This window comes from Ctenopharyngodon idella, chromosome 11, assembly GCF_019924925.1.
Source record: "Ctenopharyngodon idella isolate HZGC_01 chromosome 11, HZGC01, whole genome shotgun sequence".
In the NCBI taxonomy this organism is placed as follows: Eukaryota; Metazoa; Chordata; class Actinopteri; order Cypriniformes; family Xenocyprididae; genus Ctenopharyngodon; species Ctenopharyngodon idella.
In genome coordinates, this window is record NC_067230.1 from 28,260,419 (window position 1) to 28,277,847 (window position 17,429).

The 17,429-nt window shown below is 37.6% G+C and overlaps 1 protein-coding gene across 2 annotated transcripts; it reads left to right on the plus strand.

Annotated features, from left to right (window-relative positions):
* The first annotated feature begins 357 nt into the window (after positions 1–357).
* cdc42 (cell division cycle 42) lies at positions 358–16,452 on the plus strand. Of its 2 annotated transcripts, none has more exons than XM_051913169.1 (6): positions 358–503; positions 8,213–8,355; positions 8,500–8,572; positions 8,960–9,069; positions 9,867–10,064; positions 15,083–16,452. In XM_051913169.1, the coding sequence occupies exons 2-6, from the start codon at positions 8,251–8,253 to the stop codon at positions 15,170–15,172; spliced, it is 576 nt and encodes a 191-aa protein (XP_051769129.1). In that variant the 5' UTR covers positions 358–503; positions 8,213–8,250; the 3' UTR covers positions 15,173–16,452. The 2 variants fall into 2 exon arrangements, with proteins under 2 accessions (XP_051769129.1, XP_051769130.1); XM_051913170.1 differs by lacking the exon at positions 15,083–16,452 and adding an exon at positions 12,356–13,118.
* Positions 16,453–17,429: the final 977 nt, after the last annotated feature.

Here is a 17,429-nt window from a genome sequence, read left to right on the forward strand (position 1 = left end):
TAAAAATACATATATGTATTTATTTAAATATGTAAATTATTATATAATGTCTATCGATGTATTCATATTCTTATCATAGTTTTATTAATAATAATATTTGATATACATGATTATCATTATATTTTTGTGTAGAACTAATGAATTGACTCTCAAATGACACCTGAATTTATTTATTTCCCCTGTATGGACAAAATCATTTATCTTATAAATGATTGTAATAAATGTTATAGATGATTATAAAAGCTATATATGATTCAATAATTTAAATAAAACCATGTGCATAAGTGGTATAGTGTACATATAAAAAGGAAGTGATAAAAATGTACATATATTCTGTTAGATTTGCATTTATTTGTATTTTTGCACATACAAAAAAAATGAACAAAAATAAAAATTTCTCAGAGTGACGCAGCGCGCGACTCGCCCCTGCTCTTCAGTTCTGGAAACCCCAAGCGCGCGGACCTGCCAACGCCCGGCGCAGAGAAACAAACAGAAAGGATACGGTGAGTGCCAATGACGCTCAAAATATTAACCATATTTCTCTTACTTTAAACAATATTAGCGCTTGACCTGGTGGGATATTGAGTTATGAATATGTGCAGTATAAATAGATATATTTTGAGGGAGTATTTTGCGAATTAAACGTGTTAAATGGCACCGGAGGGCAGTTAGCACAGACGGCTAAACGAGGTTGAGGAGAACCGGTCAGATTTTACCATAAGCAGTTTTACAATCTTTATCGTGTTATTGTATAACATATTTAGTGTCTATTTTAATGTAATAATTATTTTATATTATGTCAGTATAAAATATAAAGATCTTTCTGGCTTTAAATCTGTCATCCGTTGCAGTCGCCTGTTGACGACAGATAGATGTCATAATTTATTTATATTTTCATATTAGCATGTTATTGCTCATTTGTCTTAAATAACGTTACAGATTGATTTATTCTGGTTGATATAGAGGAATTGTGCAGTGCATATTTACTCAGTTGAAATGTTGTGCTTTGGTGGCCTTCAGTTATACAGCATCATTGGAAATGGAAATATGCTGGATTAATGTATTTTTAATTATTCTGCATTGAATCTGAGTTTGTTTGTTTAGCATGGATGACATTGTCAGAATTTTGTTATTGATCTCTCAGCAACATTTTGCCAGCAATGCCAACTTCACTGCCATTTAAACTACACCACCCTCTAGATAGATAGATAGATAGATATTAGTAGATATTAATAGTTTGAGTTATTAATTAGATTTGTGGTTCTATTGGGGTTCTAAGGTACTAGTTGACAATTGTTTCTTGCTGTCAAACATCATTTGTGTCAGGGATGTCTCTGTTTCTCTCTAATGCATTAATTCTATAGTTCATCTGTTTTTTTTAGCACTGTTATTGACTTGTCTGCAGGTTCTGGGTCATGAAAATTAAAAAAAAAAAAAAAAAAGCACTCTCCATTAATTATGGATGTTTGTATCCTTAGTACTGTTTTTGATTGATTTTTCCTTGTAGACTGAATGATGTGAAGTACCAAACATAACTCCCTCTCAAATGAATTTGTTAGTTAGGGGAGGACACAGCAAAAATTTTACTTGCATCAATATGTATTTTGCAACAAGTTCTCTTTCACTTCTTGTCACTGAGGAAATGCTTTTCCTGCCACGAATGAATCGTTAAAACTATCACAGGAAGAAGGCAGGACTAGAACGAGAAGAATGGATGAATCCAGCTGCTAGAACTGATCTAGCCTTGTGCTTTAAAGTAGAAATAGATGATCAGATTTTCTCACAATATTGGATCAGTTGTTTTACTGATAAATGACACCATTTAGTGCAACCGACAAAAGCATTTAAAGTAACCTATTTAATATGTAGTGTTGATCATTACTCATGTTTTTACATAACAGCCATTCATTCTCAAGTGAGAAATGTGTAGCTAAACAGTTAGATAGGATAAACAGCAAATATTATTTACATTATTGTTAATTTATTATTGCTAATAATTAGGAGTTAGGGCTGGGCGATATGGCAAAAAAAAAAAAATCTTTTTTTTTTTTTTTTTTTTCCCCAGAACGGTTGACCGATTCTCGATTTCGTTTTTTTTTTTTTTTTTTTTTTTTCTGTTTAACTAGTCAACTTAAAAACTTAACTACAATATGGTTTAAGTAACATTCTCTTTATTAACAATCTGGTTAAAAAAAGTTCCATTCCAAGTGCACCACACATGAAGTGATCAACATGGTGTAAATGTAAAACAATTTGTTAAATATCTTTGCAGAAATATGAAGACAAATGTTGTACAAACTTATCTTAAACACATCCTATATACTAGGATGTGCCAAATATTTCTTAGCCAAAAAGTAATAGCAATAAATAACACCAGTAATAGGCTATTATTAACAGCAAATGCTTTGTAAAAACAGAAACAGCAGCTTTCAGCCTGTCACCATCATGCAAACATGAAATATCAAACAGGTTTACAGGTTTTTGCATTGCATTGCGCTATTTGTCCTATTGTTTTTATGTTTGGCAGACATGTTTAGGTGTTGCACTTGTGTCTCGCGTCTTTTGTTCTCACCCATGAAACGGCATTCTAAAAGCACGGCGGTCAAGTTAAAAAAAAAAAAAAAAAAAAAAAAAAACACTGCCTGCGTCTCATTTTTATAACGCAATAACGCATTACTGAATGAACAGCCGCTTAAGAATAGTGATGTCTTCTACGCTCATAGAGCGTCACATGAGAGCGGTTAGTCAGGTGCACCGGCCATCATGTGGTCGGATCATTTTCTTCTCCTAGTTATCATTGCTGTATTGTCAACGTGTCTAATTGTAAGGCTTGCTAACATTTTTATTCAAAATCGCGATTTCTCGATTTAAAAAAATAATAAAATCGAGGCAAAACATTACATTCGAATTAATCAAAAAAATCGGAAAAATCGCCCAGCCCTACTAGGAGTGCACCAATGCATCTGGCAATAATCGTTATTGGCCGATTGTTTAAAAACAGCCGATGATCAGGGCCAATTATATCCTGTCAATCAAAAGGGGTTGGAAAAATGTGTTCAGACTGCAACTCAAGAAATGTGTGAAAAAAAATTGTCTCGTGTTGAATTTAGGGTTGTTGAACGTGACAACAACGCATTAACAGTTTAAAAAATAGTGGCATTAAGGCAGATTCTATTTGACCCTATGTCTCACCCGTAGTTCAAGGCAGGGTTGTCAGGCCCGTATTTTTTTCCTACACCAAAAGTCTCCCATTCAATAATTACAAAGAGCTTTGTGCTTAACTTTTGATAAGCAACAAAGTTTCATCTTTCAAATTCAGTCCATTTTATCACAAAATTCAAACAATATATGCAGTTTTGACGCTCTTAAATGTGACACTGTAGTGCAGTTCAAGCGGCAGTGTGGAGTGTGAATCTTTTCTTCCACTTTAATACAAGTTATAGTAAAAAAAACATGCATGAACATCACAAGGTATGATGAAAGATATAGTACAACTTACCGAAATGTATCATGCCTCATGTAATCGCTCAATCAGTGTTTCAACCGGGAAAATATGTCAATAAAACAGCTTGAGAACAATGTCACTTAACCTTACATTTACCTCAGGAAAGTTATCAAAAAAATATGTACTTTTTACTTATTTACTGTTAATTATGCATGTTTGAATAAATTTGTCATGAAGACAAGTGTTTATGAAAACTACCTTATTTACAACTGAGTTGGATATAACATTCAGTTTTGAGTGTAATAATTATTATATCTTAAAATAAATAGCAGTTAAAGAGTTAGTTCACCCAAAAGTGAAATTTCTGTCATTTATTACTCAACCTCATGTCGTCCCAAACCCGTAAGACCTTCATTCATTTTCGGAGCACAAATTAAGATATTTTTGATGAAATCCGAGGGTTTCTGAATCACACACAGGCAGCAATATCATTGCACCTTTTGAGGTCCAGAAAGGTATTAAAGACATTGTTAAAATAGTCAACGTGACTACAGTGGTTCAACCTTAATGCTATGAAGCGATGAGAATACTTTTTGTGCACAAAAACAAAACAAAAATAACAACTTTATTCAACAATTTGAACTGTTGTCGTACGCAGTTGATGTAATGAACGTAGCGCAGGCTTCCGTGTTCTACGTCAGAACACCGGCTCATTATTGACTTTATATTTTGGGTGAACTAACCCTTTAAATTTTATCTCTAATATTATAGTAATGTACCAAATGAGAGGGGTTCCATAGTTTACAGCATTAGTTGGTAGAGATTTATTTTTTTCTTTAAGAAAATCAAACTATCGGTATCGGCAGAAATCATTCTAAATAATCGGTCGTATCGGCTGAGAAATTTAATATTGCTGCATCTCTATTAACTAGACCTATGTATAGTGCATTTCTATTGCAAAACTCTTATTATAGTGTCAGAAGCTGCAGTAATATAATAGCAAAATTGCTTCTGTTTCATTTATAAGGTTGTTTATTAAACTTGTCAAAAGTAATGTGTAGTAATATTGTTCATTAAATAAGCAATATTGGTCATTCACTTCTCTATACCCAATTTTTTTAAAGTAATTTTATGTGTGTATAGTCTTATGAATAGTGGTATGTAGTTAAATATTTTCCATCTTGTGGATTTAGGGGAAAAAGAAGCATTAGAGGTGAGATTGATTCAAAGCATAGGCTTGTCCAAATGTACCCTGGTTTTAAAGATCAGGGATTTACTGTCTGGGTATGCACATGGGTCTGGATTATATCGCTTTACAAAGTCTATTGCTTGAAGTGAGCTGAAGTTTGGCCTTAATACAGTTCTTTCCGGTACAAAACTTGCCACTCACATTTGTCTGCATGGGAATTTTCTCTCAGTATGATTGTTTAGGATGTCAGAGGTATTTTAAAATAAATCAATGTATGTCATACAGTTTTGAGCATGTGAGTTTTGTAGTTTAATCCAGTGGAGACTTTCTGAGAATGTTTGGGAAAAAAAAACACTATAACTGCAATCTAGTTTAACTAATTTCTTTTTTGATAAGAATTTGTGTTGGACAGGTGACAGCACCCACCAGATCCCTGCGCTTTTGATTGTGGGTTTTCCACTGACGGTAGAATGAGGTCAGGCCTGGCTTCCTCTGATTGCGGTGTGCGAGAGGAAGGAAACAGCCGGGATGGGCTTCCATCTCCTTGTCCTGACCATCTGTGAGCTTGAAGGCTCGCCCGCTTACTGCTGCATAGCTCTGCAGAGGCTTAGCTGCCGCTCAGGCGCGACGCAAACAGCAGGAAGTGGTTCTCTCGGTCTTACGCTTCAGTCACCAACTTCCCCTCCGCACACCAAAGCGATATTGCCGTACTGTTCTATTTTGCCCCCATGTCTCCTCTCCTCAGGCTTGGGGTCTGTGTTGTGTGAATAATGGTTTAGAATACTGACCCGCTGTAAGCGATGTGCTAATACCAGTGACGTTATTCTTGAGTTTAAAGCCGCAGTGACCCACACTCAGAACAGGGGAGGGGCCGACTGGCCCGTCGGAGAGGGGGACCTTTGAATGTTTTAAATGTGAAATATTTTAGAAACTAAATTTAAAGACAGACCTTTGCTGTAGGACTGTATGCTTAAACACTTTCCTATGTGTTTGTGTCTCAATACAGCTGAGCAAATTGAGGTTGGATTTAGCACCGCTTTGCCTATATTTTTCTTTTTTTGTTATTTTTACCATTCTGTGCAAGTTTGTGTAAAAATGACAGCAGGTATTTCCTCCACATTGATAAGAATGAACTCTGTGCTGATGTGTGTTAACGTAAGAATATACATCTGTGTTGTAACCTCTGTCTGGGAGGAAAATGATCTTGTAGATGATGTGCTTAGTCTGCAATCAGAATACAATAGAAGACGAAACACTAGCTGCGTTTACATGGACCCTAATAATCTGATTGAAATCAGACTAGTGGCACTGTCGTAATATCAGGTCAATCGGAATGAATTGGCCAAATCCAATGTAAATTTCATTCAGATTGTAAGGGGAGGTTTAAACCTTTTCTAATCTGTCGATAGGACACGTAAACACTCGATCGGATTGAAAACCAAAAGTGGAAAATTCTGCGCATGTGCATTGACATAGAAATGGCGTAATGATGAATGACGCATAGAACAAGCTGTTGTGGTTGTTGTTGAAGATAGTTTAATAAATGCCTGTCGTGTCAATTTAATATTCTCCTTTTCCACTCATCGTATTTGAAGTGGTGCGGGACAACATTGTTCCACCAGTCATTGCGTCAGACTTTTATCCACATCCAGACGCGACGCCACGCCACGCTACGCGATAAAAGGTATCTTTTCCATGTTAAATCAGAGATTTTGTCCTAACCAGCCACGACGGTGACATGCGATGATTCTATTTTTGAAACTGTTTCTATTTTTCTGCGACGTGACGTCCCTTATCCATTTCGTTGTGAGTGCCTGGAGCTTGCAGAGAGAGCACGCCCACACGCTGTTCTGATTGGCTGTGATTTTTGATTGACTTTATCGCGTCTCTTAGTCGTGTCGCATCTGGTTTGGATAGACAAATTGTTTGCCGCTGGAATCTTATCTCATAGTGTCTGGTTAGGACATGATGTAATGCTTCATCATGTGCTCATCATCTCTTAATTAGGACCCGAAATGGACAAATATAATGTCTGCTTTTTAAAACAAAGAAAAGAAGAAATAGTTGGAGGGTGGTTAGTATGTGCCAACAGCGGGAAACTCTTTATATTCATGCAGTGTGCGCATGTGAAATGATCAAATCTGATATGAAGCTTGTGATAAACGCACACATCAGCCTGATCACTTTATTTAGCATTCATGCAAACACTATGTTCAGATTCGTCATTCAGAATGATTTCATTACAATTGAAACAAAAGGTTTCCATATAAACGTATCTACTGTTAAACTTTTAAGGGGTGCCATTTTCAGTCTGGTAGTATGCATTTAGCTTGAATATGGTAAGATTCAGGGTTAAGTTGTTTCCATCAACCCTGGGCAGGTTGGTAATATAAAAAGCCATAATGCGTTCAAAGCAAAACCATGCCTCAGTTATTGCACAGCCACAAACCATTTACATGGATACATATAATGTGAGCCCATCACCAATAACATGTCAGACTAATTATAGGAAATTTATTACTGTGCAAATGTAGCTGTCTGTGAGACATTGAAGGGTGTGAAATTAATTTGAATATGACTTATACTGTCTTCAGCAGCATAAAAGCGGGACAGATTAATTTCTCACATTTTGTGTTGATCACAGCCAAGCCTGTCTCAGTTTCTAATGTGGGTGTTTTATACTTGTAGACCAGCAACACCTTTAGTATCTAACAGCATGAGAGAGATTCTTTCTGCTGTTCTGTTTTGATATTATACTGACATATTTAGATGTGATTACTGAAAAAAAAAAGGATTTCTGCACCACTGCCACTGCAAAATGTTTTATCAAAATATAATTTATTACAAAAACAACTGTTGCATTTATGAATCTTTAACTACATTTTGTCATAAGAACAACAGTAAGTGAGTCTGATGTTGATTTAGTTACCCGTGTGGTGGATTCAGTGAGTTCAAACTTGTAACTATCAATTAATTAAAAATACTGGCTCATTTGGTTGTGAATCAGTCAACACTGCTTGCGCTGTATGTTTGTTTTGTGGTGCAGAGAACACTGATTTAAAGCATATGGTCAGTTCTGATCATACAGTATAGGAGGCTTTAGTCCTGCTAAATTCACTTGACGTTGGCCTCTAAAAGCTAAAATATTGCTATCAAGAATGATCCGTGGCGTAGTGGTTAACGCTTTTGAAATTTAAATCAGGCTTGCAACATATCCCTCATGTTCTCTTTCTACTCTCGATTTAAATAAATGTGGTAAAAATCCAAGAAATATTAGATTAAAAAAACATCTTTGCTGTTTCTATGGTGACAATTTTTTCTATATATATTAATAGATCTAATTTTATTAAAATTATAGCTACATTTTTGACCATCTTTTATGAGTGACGTTTTCTGTTGCCTGTATACTATTACTCTGCACACACATTTTAATAATGGACATGGTGTTGTGTAATGCTCGTATGCTATAGTGTCTCCATTTACACCTTTTGAACTTGAGAATGACACACCATTGGAGAGCAAACTATGACTGAATGAAGTGCAACGTCTCATGTGAACGCTTTTGTCTTTCATTACAGATCTTGAATGAGAACAGTGGATTTATAAAAGCACAGCTATGCAGACGATCAAGTGCGTCGTTGTTGGTGATGGTGCAGTGGGTAAAACCTGTCTATTAATCTCCTATACAACTAATAAATTCCCCTCCGAATATGTACCAACGGTGAGTAGCGTTTCCAGTTCATTTCATATTCACTTATATAAAGTCAAATTTCCTGTTGGATTTCAGTGGCTATAATTCTTCTGTATTTGAAAAAAAATAAAAATTCCTGAATGTACAATGGACTCTTTCTTTGCTTACTTGCAGGTCTTTGATAACTATGCAGTTACGGTTATGATTGGTGGTGAGCCGTACACCCTTGGGTTGTTTGATACCGCAGGTAAAGTACAAATACTTTTTCTCAACATCTTACACTTTCATTTATAGCCTATTGATTAATATTCATTATCATTAAGGTTTATTAAAACGGAAGTAAATTATCTGGCTTTTAGAGCATCTGGTTTCAAGGGTGGAGCTCATATGCTGAAAAGAAAAAAACATTCATGATCGTCATTGTTATAAAAATTAGACCTTGGGAGCTTTGGAGAATTCCACACATTCCTGTGGAGGGTGGTTGAGCTTGAAACTGCTTTTTTGGTAGGATTGTGGGACCAGTCTTTCGCTGTGCATGTGTTCAAGTGCACCATTGAATGACGTCTGTTGGCTGCTCAGGATCGCAACTGCATTCTTAGTTTTAATGTATCCTGTTATTTCCATCTCTCTGCAGGTCAGGAAGATTACGATAGATTACGACCCCTGAGCTACCCTCAGACAGATGTCTTCTTAGTCTGTTTCTCAGTCGTTTCACCTTCTTCGTTTGAAAACGTCAAAGAAAAGGTGAGCTTGAATCATTCGAACCAGCCGGAACCATATATTTTGTTAGTTGCATTGTGTATTTTTTTGTGTGTCATGCTGTCTGTCTCCGCCTATAGTGCAAAATCAATTGCCTGCAATTTTATTTTTTAGTATTCAGTATGGGCTGTTTCTCAAAAGCATTGTGAGTTAAGTTGATCTTGGGGTGGTTTCACACTCGGTTCGATAACCTGCTCACCTCACTTTTATATTTTTGTTTTTGAACCATTGCTTTCGTTTCCAAAGCTTCAGTACGTAGCGGCACTTGCGTCTATCTGCCGCGAATGTACTGCAAATGCTCTAAAGATCGCTGAAGGCGAGCAGAAATGACACATACAGCTCTCTGCTTGCAGTACGCCAGTCAAGCTCTTCAGAAAAATGAGTGAAAGACATACAAACACACATTTTTATCAAATCATACGTCATTAATAGCGATTCACTGCGATTAAATATATTTGCATTCATATCAGCAGCTAACCGTACTGGAGTTCACATAAACCGTATCCCAGACCACCCTTTTTAAGTGGACTCGGGAAGACAGCGTTCACATCATCCAAACGAACCAAACTCTGACATCAGTCGAACCTGGGTGCGCACCAAAAAGCTAGTGTAAAAGCACCCTTAGAGACCATTGGTTCCAATGGTTCAAATATCTAGTTAGGCTTTCGATGCTTTTGAGAAACGCAGCCCTGGTCAGTATATTAATCAATTACTAGTTATAGACCTATTACACAAGTTAATTGGAAAAAAGTAGCCTGACCCTTTGTGCTTGTGTCCTTCAGTGGGTACCTGAGATCACCCACCACTGTCCAAAGACCCCCTTCCTGCTTGTGGGGACGCAGATTGATCTGAGAGATGATCCTTCGACCATCGAGAAGCTTGCCAAGAACAAACAGAAACCCATCACTCCGGAGACAGCAGAGAAGCTGGCCCGCGATCTGAAGGCTGTCAAATATGTGGAGTGCTCCGCTCTGACGCAGGTAAGGGGGTCTCATATACGGCACACACTTGTGATCATATATGTTCATGAATGTATATCATCTACATTACAAACAGAAACTGCCTCTTTAGTAGGTCATTTAACACACTAAAATATCCTCAGTGAGATTGTGTTCTCAGTTAGATTTCAGCGTCTAAAGAATGGTATCTTTACATTCTCATTGGTTAGAAGTGTCCTGATGATAGTGTTAATATTTTACATTTGATTGTTGTGTCAAAGCTTTTATTTGTATTTTTTATATATATTTTTATGTACTATTTACCAGAAAGTGGAAGCTTCATAGCATTTGGTCAGAGGCTCAGAGACACTGGTGAATTTTTATTTGTTTTTGAAAAGAAAAAAAAAGGACTATGGATTGACCTTTGGTTCGGTTGGTGGTCAGAGGTTGATCTGTCATTGACCTACTATTCTCTGCCTGTTGATGCATGCATATTAGAATATAATTCAATATGCGACTGTATAAATGATTCTTATCTGATGGGAAAATTTGTATTATAGGCAACATGAAACCGCACATAGAATGTGGGCCTATGATGCTATTGATTAGTATTATTTTGCATCCATGTGTAAGGCCAAGAATATACACCGATCAGCCATAACATTATGACTACTGACAGGTGAAGTGAATAACACTGATTATCTCTTCATCACGGCACCTGTTAGTGGGTGGGATATATTAGGCAGCAAGTGAACATTTTGTCCTCAAAGTTCATGTTTAGAAGCAGGAAAAATGGGCAAACAAGTTTGACAAGGACCAAATTGTGATGGCTAGACATCTGGGTCAGAGCATCTCCAAAACTGCAGCTCTTGTGGGGTGTTCCCGGTCTGCAGTAGTCCAGAGTGGTCCAAAGAAGGAACAGTGGTGAACCGCCAACAGGGTCATGGGCGGCCAAGGCTCATTGATGCATGTGGGGAGCAAAGGCTGCTCCGTGTGGTCCGATCAAACAGACGAGCGACTGTAGCTCAAATTGCTCAAGAAGTTAATGCTGGTTCTGATAGAAACAGGTCAGAATACACAGTGCATCACAATTTGATGCGTTTGGGGCTGCATAGCTGCAGACCAGTAAAGGTGCCCATGCTGACCCCTGTCCACCGCCGAAAGCGCCAACAGTGAGCATCAGATCTGGACCACAGAGAAATGGAAGAAGGTGGCCTGGTCTGATGAATCACGTTTTCTTCTACATCACGTGGATGGCCGGGTGCATGTGCGTCGCTTACCTGGGGAACATGGCACCAGGATACATTATGGGAAGAAGGCAAGCCAACGGAGGCAGTGTGATGCTTTGGGTAATGTTCTGCTGGGAAACCTTGGGTCCTGTGAATGTGAATGTTACTTTGACACGTACCACCTACCTAAGCATTGTTGCAGACCATGTACGCCCTTTCATGGAAACGGTATTCGCTGGTGGCTGTGGCCTCTTTCAGCAGGATAATGCGCCCTGCCACAAAGCAAAAATGGTTCAGGAATGGTTGAGGAGCACAACAACGAGTTTGAGGTGTTGACTTGGCCTCCAAATTCCCCAGATCTCAATCCAGTCCAGCATCTGTGGGATGTGCTGAACAAATAAGTCTGATCCATGGAGGCTCCACCTCACAACTTACAGGACTTAAAGGATCTGCTGCGAACATCTTGGTGCCAGATACCTCAGCACACCTTCAGGGGTCTAGTGGAGTCCATGCCTCATCGGGTCAGGGCTGTTTTGGCAGCAAAAGGGGGACCGACACAATATTAGGAAGGTGGTCATAATGTTATGCCTGATCGGTGCATATTAAAGTAATTATGATTTCATGTTGTCTTTTGTGTTTGGCAGAATTGATTTACGTTTTAGGAAACAAATGTACTGTTTTTTTTTTTTGTTTTTTTTTTTGGGATTGCTGTAGTTGACTTAATTATGTCTGCATGCAGTCTGTTTAGAAAAGAGCAATGGTGAAAACAATATTTAATACATCTTGCAATTGGCATCCTAAATTTTGGAAGGTTTTTTTTTTTTCTTTTCTTTTTTTCAATCGGCCACCTCCTGTATCCATTTCCATAACTGTTAGTGTCGTCGGTAAGCCTGCACAGCATCTGCACCTGTAGAATGACTTTGTTTCAGTGCAACATACTCTTCTACAAGCAATTTCTCTTCCTCACTACCTGCTGTGCTCTTTTGAAATGTGCTAGTTCCTCTCTTTTATATCTCACCTCTTCTTCTCTCTCTTTCTCATCTGTTTTCTGTAACTGCTAACATTGGTGCTTTATTCTGTTTCCCTTCCCTTCTGTGTTCATAGCGAGGTCTGAAGAATGTATTTGATGAAGCTATCCTAGCTGCCCTCGAACCTCCTGAAACGCAGCGAAAACGGAAGTGCTGTATATTTTAAGCCTCTCTCTCTTTCTAACGCCCCACTCTTCCCCAGATGTTTGCTGCTTCCTTTAGTTACCTCTTGCTCCACAGAAAAGACAAGTATCCCAGTCTCTTAAGTGACGTCATAAATATGTATCTTCTTTCAACAATACTAAAGGATTTGCTTTTGCTATTTTCCTTTTCCTACTTTTTGTTGTCTTTGGAGACTGTTAAAGTTAGATCCAGTTCTTGGGAGTGAAATTTTTGTCTCCTTTCTACAGATTTTTTTTTTTTTTTTACTATTATTATTTGCACTTGAGTTTGAAAATTAAAAATGTGGAAGCTTACAATTGAAGGGTTGCATTTAGTTTTTTGCTTTAAATACTGAGATGTTGCTTCAGACTTTGGATCAAGTTCATAGTCTTGATTTCATTGTTACTGTTATTTAAGAGCAGACAAAGGTAAAATAATTCAGTACTTTGCTGCTCAGTTTATTTGCATTTCTAAGAATCATTCCTTATGTCAGTGTATTTATTTTGTACTGCAACAATTGTATCATATAAAGTTAATTCTAATCTTATTAACGTATGGCTACGGTTTGCAGTTTGGTGCCATTCTTATCCATACAACGTCTTGAGAGTTTAAATGGCTAAATATAATCCTGTGAAATGATATGTGCCATTAATAAAGGACAGCTGCAATTGCCATTACTTAATGCGTCTCTCTCGTTAATTATGCTGTTTAAACGGTAAATGTGTTTTTAAACCATCTTAATGGCAAAGGTCAATATTGCTAACAATGTATTTGTGACTGGCTAATACAGTTTAATTAAATCAGTTTCTACATAAGGATGCATATAGCACACTTTGAACACTATTAAACATTACCCACACTGTTTTTTTGCACAAAGCGCAATCCACATCTACCTTCCACCAGTTGTTTGCAGATAAATCCTCCTCACTATAGCTCACACAGTGGGGCCTTGTCACAGCCTTCATTTGAGACATGCTAACAGCCCTGGACCGGACAATAACTTCTCAGACTGCTCTTCTGAGGACGATTTCCTCGAACAATGTCGTACTTATTGTTTCCAAGCGCCCAGCACTTCCTCCTTGCCCCTAATTTGGGCATGTGCACAGAAAAGCGTATTGTACGTACTGTCACCTGACTTGTCAACAAACAAAAGTGATCTGAAATTTCATGAAAGTGTTGTTCTTGCTCATTACACCCAGATGAGGCCAGACTTGTAACACTTCCACACTACAGGTTGCGTTCTCTCGCAGATCATTTGTCTGTGTTTATTTCACCCAGAGGCTTGAGTTTCTGTTTGACCAGCCCTTCACCTCACCAACCCTTCAGTCTCTGAGCCTGTGTTTGCTTGCACTTCCACTTTCTTGTTTGACACCTTGTGTTTGAATGACTGCTTCGCATGGCTGATTCAGTTGATTTTCAGTTCACTGGGTCTGAACCAAGTATTTGCAGCTAAAATGTTGTTTATGGAATTTTGGCCAACCAAATTTATTTTTAGGTCATTTGCAGGCCCACATGGAAACTGTGTCTGCCAAAACAACCACAGAATTGATCATTCATAAAATTTGACACATCCCACGTTCAATTATTGAGTAGTTTGACTAATTTGTTTTCAGCTACCAATAAGATTAAGGTCCTTGCGAACTGAGTCCGAAATTTTCATATGCGTTTTTTCATATTTGTCATTCTAAAAATTCGTCACTCACAGAAACCTTGCACACTGAGTCCGATGCGTATTAAAAAAAAAATTCGCAAAACGATACAAAATGGAGTCTTCAAGCAGTGAGGATGATTTTGTTTTCCTCTCTCTTCTTAAAAAGAGAAAAAGAAAGAGGAAATATTGGGTCCATCCAATCCTGAGATTGCGTAGAGAGGAAGGAGAGTCCTTATCAAGGAGCTGCGGGATTATCCCGAGCGATTCAAAGTTTCCTTCAGGATGTCAGTGGCTCAGTTTGATGCTTTGCTAGCTTTACTGGAGCCACATATTAAAAAGACCACCAATTTCTGTGAATCAATTGATCCTCAACAAAGACTGGATTTTGGCGTTCGCTTGTACGGTGGCTCTAAATTGTCAAAACACCTTTCAAAATGCTTGCTTCTGATGGTGAAAAATGCAGAAAATCGAACCAGATCTGAATTTTTTTTATGAGGGATGAAAGTTTCGGAGGCAGTGTGTAAATGTGATTGACACAACATGAGGTCGTATTTATTTTTTAACATGCGAAAATTTCGGACTCGGTGTGCAAGGACCTTTACTCATGCTCAATTTGAAATCCATTTTGCAGATAAACACAAAAACTGCACAAATTCTGTGTGGACCTATTTATGAGTATACTTCCTAATTGACTCTTCTGCTCTTTTTGCCTTATTCCCATTTGCTGTTCTTAGTTGCTTGGTTCCACTGTAAATATTACTTCATGGCACATGCATTTCCTACACATTTAAATTTATTTTATGCTTCTTATCCATTATTTCTATGATGCTATTATATTTTGCATTTAAAGATGTCCAAAGTCATCCAATCATGTTGCGTTTGCGAAAGAATTGATTTAGTTTCCAACCCACCCATCGATTTACTTTTCTTCTTTTGTCTGTGTGTTGACCCATGTTGAGTGTCCATCTCTCCCTTGCTTTGTGTTCACAGAAAGGCCTAAAGAACGTATTTGATGAGGCGATTTTGGCAGCCCTGGAGCCCCCAGAGCCCAAGAAGAAGCGTAAATGTGTGCTGCTATGAGCGCCCTGTTTCCCATCTCCCCCCTCCCTTCTTTGCTCTGCTAAGGCTGGTCCACAGCTTTACACTCTAAAAAGCAATGTGTAAAAGAAGTGAGTTTCAATATTTGCTCTGCAATAAAGATATAAAGAGTACCCACCATACACATGCACATATACATATACACACAAAAAACACACAACCCACATACCCATTAATATTAAAACCTAGAGGGCCTTTTCTAGTTTTGATTCCAGGAGTCTTACTTCTGTACTTCATGGTGAGATTTATTAGAGATGCTGCCTTGGTTTGCAAGCCGAATTTCTACATTTAAGTGGGTTCATGTAATGCATACAGTAGTAACGCTTCGCAGGCACTCTGTTGCTAAAGTCTTAAGTAGATTCAGGTTGTATCCATTTCCATTGTGCTGTGCGAACATTTTGTACAGCATTCAAAATGGCAACTGAATCACTGATCCGAAACGTCACTAGCCCAAGAAATAAAACTAGAATTATTGTTTCGAGACGCGTTCGCGAGTCTGCCGTAATCCCTCTTCCACCCTCGAACAACATCACCTGAAGTGCTTAGAAATAGCTCCTTATTCTTTGCCAATATTCCCATTTAATAGGCATTCGAGACAATAGCCCTTCAGTTGTTTTCCATGGATAACTTTGACTCCTCATATAAAGAAAATTGGTCTGTCTCAAGCAGGGAACTTTCTAACAGTGTTAGCAGAACAAGTGGTGTGTTCTAATGCGTTGCTAGGGACCATGGAAGCGTTTTTCCAGAACTTGTGATGCATGTAGGTAAGCCTCCAGGTTCCTTTGGATAGGTTAACATGATTTAATAATAATGTAAGCTGACAAAATTTGTTGTAGGCTCCAGTTGTTTTTATTTTACCAAATGTTCTTTTTTTTTTCTTTTGTGATTATTTTTTTTGTTTGTTTTATCTTATTTTTGTTTTCCTCAAAGGTTCATTTCACTCCTTTTATTTAGGGGCTGGATCCCAGCAATTCTCTGATCCACCTGTGTGTTTCTTTTAAGGAAGAAAGCAACAGTTTAAATGTTTATGTAATCGTGCAAGACAACCTTTCTGACTGACTTTAAACCCTCAACAGTACCAAGTTTAAAAGTGCAACACAGGTGGATCAAAATTGATTTGATTTCCAGTCTTTCCCCCTCCCTAGTTATTTGTTTTGTTTTTATTTTGGTGGAAACCAAATGCTCTGTATGAAGTCTCTCCTTTGTACTGTATATGCATTCTTTTGAGAAAAAATATTAAACTTATACCTTAATTGCCTTTATCATGTTCCAATCCCTTTCTTAAGGTGCTTCATATATTGTAGGCTGAACACTGCACTGAATCTCTACCCAAAGGAACATCTCTCCTACAATACCAGTGTATTTTTCACTTGTTAAATGGCAAATTTCTTCATGAATTTTTTTTAATTCATGAAGTTTTTGGACTCAACAGGACTTTTGTTGGTCGGTGTGATTTGTGATTTAACACAGCTTCTCTTGTGAGTCTTTTCTGCCAGCAGGGTGTGCTGTATGATCAGATAGGTAAAAGGCAGCCTCTTTGTCATTAATCTGTAGCCGCGAGCATTTTCAGTCTTTGTATGTCATAATGCATGCACGTAGGAATAGGACATTTTTTCACACTACACCGTGTGCAGAATTATTAGGCAAGTTGATTTTTCTGATCCTTTTTTTTTTTTTTTTTTTTTTTCCAAGCACATCTTACCAGTTCCAAACCACATCAGTCTAAACTAATAATAATTTTGTATTTAATTATTTGTAGGTGATATATAATTGTTCATGAAGGCTGGAAGTGAAAAACGCCTTATATTCAGGTGTGCATAATTATTAGGCAGGTTTTCTTTTACAGATATAATGAGCCAAAAAAGAGATTTAACTCACTGAAAAGTCAAAAATTATTAAATGCCCATGAGAAGAATGCAATATTAATGCAATACTAGAAATTGTAAAGTTAAGGCATGACCATTGGACAGTGAAATGCTCTTTGGGTCAGCAGGGTCAGACAAAAACAGGTGAAGAAGAAAAGACACATTAACTGCAAAAGAAATAAAGGTGAAGAATTAAGTGTGAAACCATCAGGAACCCTTTAGTCTCCAGCGCCACCATTTTCCAGAACTGCAACTTACCTGGAGTCTCCAGAAGTGCAAAGTGTCAGGATCTCAGAGACTTGGGTTAGGTAAAGAATCCTAAAAAAAAATGACCCCCACTTAATAAGAGTCACATACTGAAGTGTAGTAAAATA